Source organism: Amaranthus tricolor, chromosome 3, assembly GCF_026212465.1.
Source record: "Amaranthus tricolor cultivar Red isolate AtriRed21 chromosome 3, ASM2621246v1, whole genome shotgun sequence".
In the NCBI taxonomy this organism is placed as follows: Eukaryota; Viridiplantae; Streptophyta; class Magnoliopsida; order Caryophyllales; family Amaranthaceae; genus Amaranthus; species Amaranthus tricolor.
In genome coordinates this window covers 23,226,359-23,234,517 of record NC_080049.1, presented here as the reverse complement: position 1 = coordinate 23,234,517, position 8,159 = coordinate 23,226,359, and the positions used below count along the sequence as shown (strand labels likewise).

Here is an 8,159-nt window from a genome sequence, read left to right as displayed (position 1 = left end):
GGTATATATAGGAAATTTTAGGTCGAGTGGCAAAATCGTAATTTTTTAAAAATCCAGGGGCAAATTCTTAATTTCATTTTGGGGGTGGCGATAAAATAAAAAGGGTGGCGAAGTTTAAGGATCGGGAAAGTATTTGCATTAAATAATGTGCAAGTGGCAAGTACTACTCCAATTGTGCTGTGCCCATGCCATGATCAACATTCAACCACGCTTAGATAGAGAGATTATACGACAGTGTTATAGTGTATGTCATCCAAAGATTCGATAAAGATAGATAACTGTGGAGGGGACTTGGGCTACCTAGATATATATAGTAGATACTCATGCTTCTAAAAGATCATGCAATTGCGAGCTACTTCCCAGCCTTAGCTACTAGAGCTACCTCAAAGTTTGTTCCTATTCTTACTGCGCAATAAAAGCTCACAGCCTGTTGATTGCTACTACTAGCTACTACTATTTTGGTTCCAAATCCCTCGCATTCTGGAATTCTTTTTTTGGTCTCACATTCCATATTATTAAACCTTCATATTCTTCTAAGTAAGCTTTTTACAACCAATAAGAGATGTACTCGTTTTACTCTTTTTGGAGGACCATTTTATATGCTCCTCCCCTTTTTCTAATTATAGGTCATCAGTTGGACCATTGATTGGGCGGGAAAATGAAAGGTATATGCGGTTGGATGGTACTAATGGACATGTTTTCCTGGCAGAATTGGATTTTTTTTTTTTGCAATTCATCTTAGAATTGGATTTTTTTTTTTTTGCATTTCATCTTAGAATTGGATTTTTTTTTTGCAATTCATCTTAGAATTGGATTTTTTTTTTTTTTTTTTGCAATTCATCTTTAGATGAGTTCATATAGTGAGCCAAATTTTCAAATTTATCACTTTAAAATTATAAATAATTACTTTATCACACTAAATATACTTACATAAGTCATTCTAATATAGATGAATAAAGATGGTTTCACTATGACTCTATGAGATTGACCCATCTAAAAATTTGTGTTTTTTTAAAATTTTTACGTTCTTTGATATTATAAGTGCAACTCGAATTTATAGAAGAACTTGTTTATGTTTGTGTTAATGAAATTAAGAAAAAGATTAGAATGTTTTTTTTATTATGAGAATGAGAAAAATTGCCACATTCTTATCAAATTATGTGACTCATTTAATTATGTTGATAAATGGTCAATTCGTTGACTATGGATTAATGAGTTTATATTTGATAGAAGTAATTAATAATTAATTAGTAGACTATTATAGAGTTACATAGGTCATAGATAAACCCGTATTTTGAATGATGATTAATGAGTTTAACACGAACCAATCCAAATTTAAATACAATTTGAAAATTAATAAGTTCACAAATTTCACAAATTTCACAAATCAACCATATTTTATTTATTTACTTAACATCGAAAAAGAATATCATCAATGTATTTCTCATAAAAAATTATAGTTATCTACTATATCTATATGCTAATTACTATCCCTCTTATAATTTAGGTCATCTTCAACCTACCCAAGTCATTAGATCTTATTCGATTTATTTTCTAATGTTCTTCCCGTTTAAAATATTCAATTTTAGAGAGAGAAATTTGATTAAGATTTTAAGACATATATATATAATTAAATATATCAATGTGAAATCTCGTTAAATTCATCTTGATGTATACTTTTTTTATTATATATTTTGTATTAGTTTTTATAAAGCGTATTTAAAAATATTAAGATTTAAAATTTACTTTAAAAACTGTGTAAAATGTAAACGACAAAAAAAAAAGGAGGGATGTAAGTTCTAAATTCTAAAGATCAAACTTCTAGTGTTTCTTTTAGTTCACTTTTTTGATTTTCTTTACGCATGATCATGTCATTGTAAAATATTTCTCTCATTTGGTCTTCAAGTTTGTGCAACCTTTAATACCTTTTCTAATGTTATTATTTCGAATTCTATATTTAATATATGTCCATTTATTCCTCTGATCTAAATATATTGCATCTCATCAATTCTCTTTTTCCCATAATAATCTCGTTTGAATGCAAACATTATGACTTATACAATAGAGCTATTTGGATGAAAATCCAATATAAAATTTATAACCCTTAATCCCATTTTTATTATGATCCACATTTTTTTTAATTAATATTCACGTATTTAACTTGTTTTTTTTAACTTATCTATATATTTTTCTCACTTTTCCATATAATACACAGTGAAAATTAAAATTATATTTTATGCCATTACAAGATAACAAAATGAGATCAATACAATCTTAAATTAAATCATCCATTTAAAATATACACACACGCCAAACCACTAATACTATAAAATAATAACATTCTCAGTACTATTCGTTACAATAATATATGTGAAAAATAAACTACAATTTGTATTTATATTTATACTAATTTTGGGGACTTATAAGATCATCCTCCTTTAGCTGAAATTAATTATTTCATCAAATTATATAATGTAATAAATATTTCAGACAATAATTATAAAGATAATCCGAAGTTTAATTTCAATGTTTGTGGTTATTAGTGTAGATATAATCGGTATGAGCCAAAAGTGTCCTCCTCATCAAGCATTCATCTTCAGTCAGTCCTTCACAGCTCTCAATATTATCATCCATCTTCACATTATTTTTTATTTCTTCAAACTTCTGTTTACATCCAAGCAAAATCAGGTCTGATATTAGTTAAGTATAAATAGATTATTAGACAAAAACTACCTAGCTAACATGCATGACATTAGATAGGAAAAAACTTCAATACATGTAATTAAATAAAAATATTAAAGTATTAAATACGAAAGAAAATGTAATTATGTGGGGGCCTTTGTATAATAAAATATGGATCTCTGTGTATAGATTTATACAATAAAATTGAAAATCATTTAAAATTTTATTTAAAATATTTTGAAATATTATTACATTTATATCTATATTAAAAGATATCTTCTATTAAATTTAAAATAGTTAGCAAATTTATCATCTAAATCTAAGCACTAACTGCCCATTTGGTGGGTGGTAATAAACGATGGTAATGGGAATGAAAAATAGTGTAATTTTGGTTGAAAAATCTCTTGACTATCTTGATGGTCATGCCTGTCAAATTTCAATCATCTCATTTTCTTCATAAAATTCATTTCAAATCATTACCATTAGGAGAGGTGGTATTAGGTGGTAATGGAAATTTATAAAAAAAAAACTTTTTTGTGATTAAAGTTTCGTCACCATAGGAATGATATGGAACTTTTGATGAAATTTAACATTATAAATCATCTCCATTAGCACCATTTAGTATCACTAGCCAAACGGGCCGTAAGTGCGTGGGTTAGAAACTAACCGTATAAGTATAAAATAATAGTAACGTATAATTTCTTATCTATAAAAGGAAGGTGGAACATACTATATATAGAAGTACTGCCTCAATCAAATGCTAAATACTTTCACAAAATGATTTTTAATTATGAGCATTTCTCTATGTAAAATACTTACTCTGGTTCAAATTTATTAGTAGTTATACTTGGTGTTTCATGTTATCTAATGTGATCATGTGTTAAATTAGGCTGGACTTATTGTGAATGCCAGCATATTAACGGGGGACACAAATGCACATACTTCATGAGCCAAGGAGATATATACCATCTCAAAACCATATGGCAATGGGAAGAAGGTCTCTAATAGCTTATAAAGCGTGCACACCATTTTCATGTTTTGATTGTTAATATATTCGATTGCATATAATTAAAATCAAAAAAATAATAATAATAATATGCATAAAAAAAATGAAACAAGATCTCATGTAAGTTAGCAAAACAACATTGAATGATGAACTAAAAATATTTTTACTCGCCCTACTCTAAATATGACTTTAATAAATTTTATAATATATGTGTATATAAAAATATATAAGAAAATTAAAATAATGAAATACCTCATGATGATAAGCTGCAGGGACAGAGCGAGCTGCTGAAGTAAGAATGGTAGTGCAAACAAGGAGAAACATGACTAAAAGAAGGGTGGTCATATTGAAGAATTTGGCCATTACTTTTTTGATAAAATTATTATTGTACTTTCTTTCTTTATTAAAAATTTATAGAATTTCTTGTGAGAGAATATTTAAGAAAAGAGAAAAATGAGAGAATAATGATTTGTAGTGGCAAATAAAAAGTAAAGAGAGATGGAGAATTATATAGGGGTGAGGGGTTGGCTACAGGGTTGGTGAGATTGTGTGAAGTATGAACTAAAGTGAGAATCTAAGATAAGAACCTATCAAATTAATTAGAATTAAATGTTGATTTTCTTATCATTTTATACATTGTTTGACTATGCACAAGTGGATACAATATTTACCATATATTATATATCTAATCTTTTTAACATGGAATGATTTTTAAAATCCATAAATTGATAACGTTCCCATCCCATGCCTCTAAAAGTTTACAAGATAATTAAGATTAGATTTGATTATGTCATTTAGGAGTTAGGACCAAAACACTTAGGAATGAAATGGGAATAACCTACCCTTAGAAGGACATTATTAGTCACTTGGTCTTTTTTTTTTTAGTGAAAATTCATATAGGGTGTAATTTTAACATTATATAATTAAATGTAAGCGTGTTTGATATATGTCTAGAAATTAAAAAACAAATCTTCAATATATTCGTTAATAAGGAAACAAATAATTAAGTGATAATATAGACTAGAATTTAGTATGTAAATAAAGTAGTGATTTTACTATCTAAATTAAGCCTTCTACATTAGAACACTCCTTCAAAAAATAAGAGAACATAAACGCTAATCCTCCATAAAAAAAAAAAATCAATGTTTCATTATAGATTTATTTTGAAAACTAAACAAAATCTCGATCGTCCATCAAATAAATAAATAAATAAATAAATAAATATATATGAATATATATATATATATATATATATATATATATATATATATATATATATATATATATATATATATATATATATATATATATATATATATATATATATATATATATATATATATATATATATATATATATATATATATATATATATATATATATATATATATATATATATATATATATATATATATATATACATACATATATATATATATACATATATATATATATACATATATATATATATATACATATATATATATGTATTAACATTAAAACTATTAACTTGTGATATGCTTTTGATCACGAATTGGCTACCAAACACTGATTAATTTGTTGCCAGTTTTCGCAGTTCAAATAAATTAAGTAGCTTCTCTTGGTCGCAAAAGGAATATTTATTTTTAGTGCACTTTTAGTAAGCAATTTATAAAATTTACTTTATATATGAGTAGGGTTGAACAAAATTTAGTCTAAAATGTAGCTCAAATTGAACCAAATTGTAGTTTTAATATTTGATCTGGTCTATGTTCTGGTTCGATTTTTCCCAGAAAAATTATGGTTTCCGTTTTAGTCTCGGTTTTTAAATATTTAGATTATACAAGAATGGAAACCATACAATGATAGCAAATCATAGTTTTTTATTTTCTTTAAATAATTTATTACCAAAATATTTTAAGATTTAATTTTTTATATGGTATTATATACTTGAATTATGTTGTCAGTCAACTAATTATGAACTTTTGTATTTGGTGATTATTGGTGATAAATTATGCATAAACATATAAATTAGTGCTGTTCATGAAGGGGCTACCCGCCAGGCACGACTCACCCGGCTCGAAAAACAGGCGGGTTTGGAAAATATATTTTTTAAAAAATTAAAATTTGGACGGGTAGCGACACCAAAATCTACCCGCGGGTATACCCGCCCGCCCGCTTAGTTTAATATATCAATTATTAATTAATAATTCGATTAATTTTTATGTTAGTTCTACATTAACCAACTTACTTTAATACTTCAATTTTCCGATAATACCCATTTTTCAATCTTCTTATACTCTCTACAACTCCCAATTCCCACCACCCAATTTTTATTTCTCAATCCCCCAACTTTAAATTTATGTAATTTGGGATTTTTGAGATTTTTAATGTATTTGGAGTATTTTGGATAATGCATTGTATTATTTTAACTGTTATTAACATTTCACTTTATAAATTGCTACATAAAAAAAATTAATAATTCGTATTGTATTTTTAATTTTTATATAAGAAATACCCACAGCCATTCACCAACTTGCATCTTACATCAATTTTGGGTGTTTGTCCTATTTATTTGACTTTTGTATATTTGTCAATGCTCATGTTCAATCGTAGATTTGAGTAAGAAAGATTTCAATTTTAATAAAATTTACATCGAAACAAATTAAATAAAATCCAACTTAATTATATCTTTAATTATAAATTAAGAATATCATGCACATTAAGAGTAATCAATAAATAATTTTAAAAAATCAAACTTTCGCAATAATAACGAATAAAAGGAATAATATTAAACTTTTATGTAACATCGGAAGCTGTATTAATATACATAAAGCCTAGGCCACTCATAACAATCCAAGTACTTAGAAAAAAATAAATTTGAGTAGAACACCAAAAGCACACATGGCTGATGATGGTCTGAAATATTCCGTATAACTCTAGTAAATTGTAAACTATAAACTTATCCATTATTTTTTTTAAAACTAATTGAAATATTAATAATAATATACCAATTAAATTAATTAGACAAAAGAAGCAAATATAAGCTTATTCATCCATTATCATTAATAATTATTATGATCAAGGATTTTGTTGGTTAGTATAAATATAATCAGTATGAGCCACAAGTGTTCTCCTCATCAGACACTCTTCTTCATTAACTTCTCCACAGGATTCAACCTCATCCACCTTCATACTTTCCTTTATTTCTGCTTTCTGTTTCACATCAATATCAAGCATTAGTTTCCGAATTAATCAACCATCATTAATACCGATTCTGTTACATACACTAACACGACTTCTCACATAAATACATTTTAGACTAGAAATGTAAATGCAATATATGTCATTATTATACATAAATTTTAATATTAATTTTCTGCTAAAAATTTAATCTGATACTTGAAATTACGAAATATGTCATATATAGTCAATAATCTATCACAACCCAATAAACTCAATCTACAAGACGTAGCTTGTTAGGAAGAATGAATTAATTTCTTGATTATTTACTTCATTAATTACTGATATTTATAAATACATACGCTGATACCCATTAAATTAAGAAATGGGAATCATGCGTGCACGAACCTTTCTATTATTATCAATCAATATTTAAGTTATGCTTATACAAATTAAATTTTAAGTGATGTCGGTGTAATATAAAAAATGCTATTATCTTAATATTATCTGGTTTTCCAAAATTTTTCTCTTGTTAAACTTGCTATAAAACGTAATAAAAATGAAAGATTTAATTTAATTTATGATGAAACATTAACACGTATACGTACCTGGTTATGAGAAGCTGGCAAGGGACGAGCAGCATAAATGAAAGTGGATGAGAAAAAAAGGATAGCAATAATTAAAAAGGTAGTGCTATATCTGGTCATATCAATTTCCATTTTTTTTTTCTTGAAAAAATATAAAATAGTTGGTGTTTAAAAAAATAATATTAGAGGAAGAGAGAGAAACAATGATTTAGAGAGAGATTTTTGTTTTGATCGAATTGTAGACTTGGTCTTTAGATGGAGGAGAGTTATATAGAGTTTTAAATCGATTGGTGTGAGCTTCTGGAAGATAAGAAAAATTATTGTGAGAATTTTATTTTCTATATTGACTATTAATTTTTTAGAAGAAAAAAGTAAAACAATTATTATCAATTAATTGCTTCGAATGAGAACAATTCTACGATGGGGATTAATATATTCTTTGAGAAATGGAATTTGATTATCTAGAATCCTATTTACGCCCAATCGGTCTATCCTACCAACGTGTTACATGTATAACTGAATGAAACTAACATTACCTACCCAAATTGTGACGTTTTAAAAAAAAACAGTGATGTAAATTTAACTAATTCATCTACGGTATATTTATATGTAATATTTGATTTTATTTTGGTTTTAAATGATGTAAACTAATTTCAGTAACAGCACACTAAAATCTATATCCGCCACTCTACCCAAATGATTTTGTTTACACGTTGTTCTAC

The 8,159-nt window shown here is 26.4% G+C and overlaps 2 protein-coding genes across 2 annotated transcripts; both read right to left on the bottom strand.

Moving 5' to 3' along the window:
- Positions 1 to 2,220: 2,220 nt before the first annotated feature.
- On the bottom strand, positions 2,221 to 4,298 carry LOC130809005 (phytosulfokines 3-like). Its single transcript, XM_057674603.1, has 2 exons — positions 3,941 to 4,298; positions 2,221 to 2,664 (listed from the first exon to the last, which is right to left on the bottom strand). Exons 1-2 carry the CDS (start codon positions 4,049 to 4,051, stop codon positions 2,524 to 2,526), a joined length of 252 nt encoding a protein of 83 aa, XP_057530586.1. The 5' UTR covers positions 4,052 to 4,298; the 3' UTR covers positions 2,221 to 2,523.
- Positions 4,299 to 6,426: 2,128 nt separating this feature from the next.
- Positions 6,427 to 7,745, bottom strand: LOC130809012 (phytosulfokines-like). Its single transcript, XM_057674610.1, has 2 exons — positions 7,459 to 7,745; positions 6,427 to 6,883 (listed from the first exon to the last, which is right to left on the bottom strand). The coding sequence occupies exons 1-2, from the start codon at positions 7,567 to 7,569 to the stop codon at positions 6,749 to 6,751; spliced, it is 246 nt and encodes an 81-aa protein (XP_057530593.1). The 5' UTR covers positions 7,570 to 7,745; the 3' UTR covers positions 6,427 to 6,748.
- Between the last annotated feature and the right edge of the window lie 414 nt (positions 7,746 to 8,159).

Coding starts and splice junctions, on each gene's coding strand:
- LOC130809012 (XM_057674610.1), bottom strand. CDS start 7,569: ATGGAAATTGATATGACCAGATATAGCACTACCTTTTTAATTATTGCT. Junction 6,884..7,458: donor TGCCAGCTTCTCATAACCAG/GTACGTATACGT, acceptor GATGTGAAACAG/AAAGCAGAAATAAAGGAAAG.
- LOC130809005 (XM_057674603.1), bottom strand. CDS start 4,051: ATGGCCAAATTCTTCAATATGACCACCCTTCTTTTAGTCATGTTTCTC. Junction 2,665..3,940: donor CTGCAGCTTATCATCATGAG/GTATTTCATTAT, acceptor GGATGTAAACAG/AAGTTTGAAGAAATAAAAAA.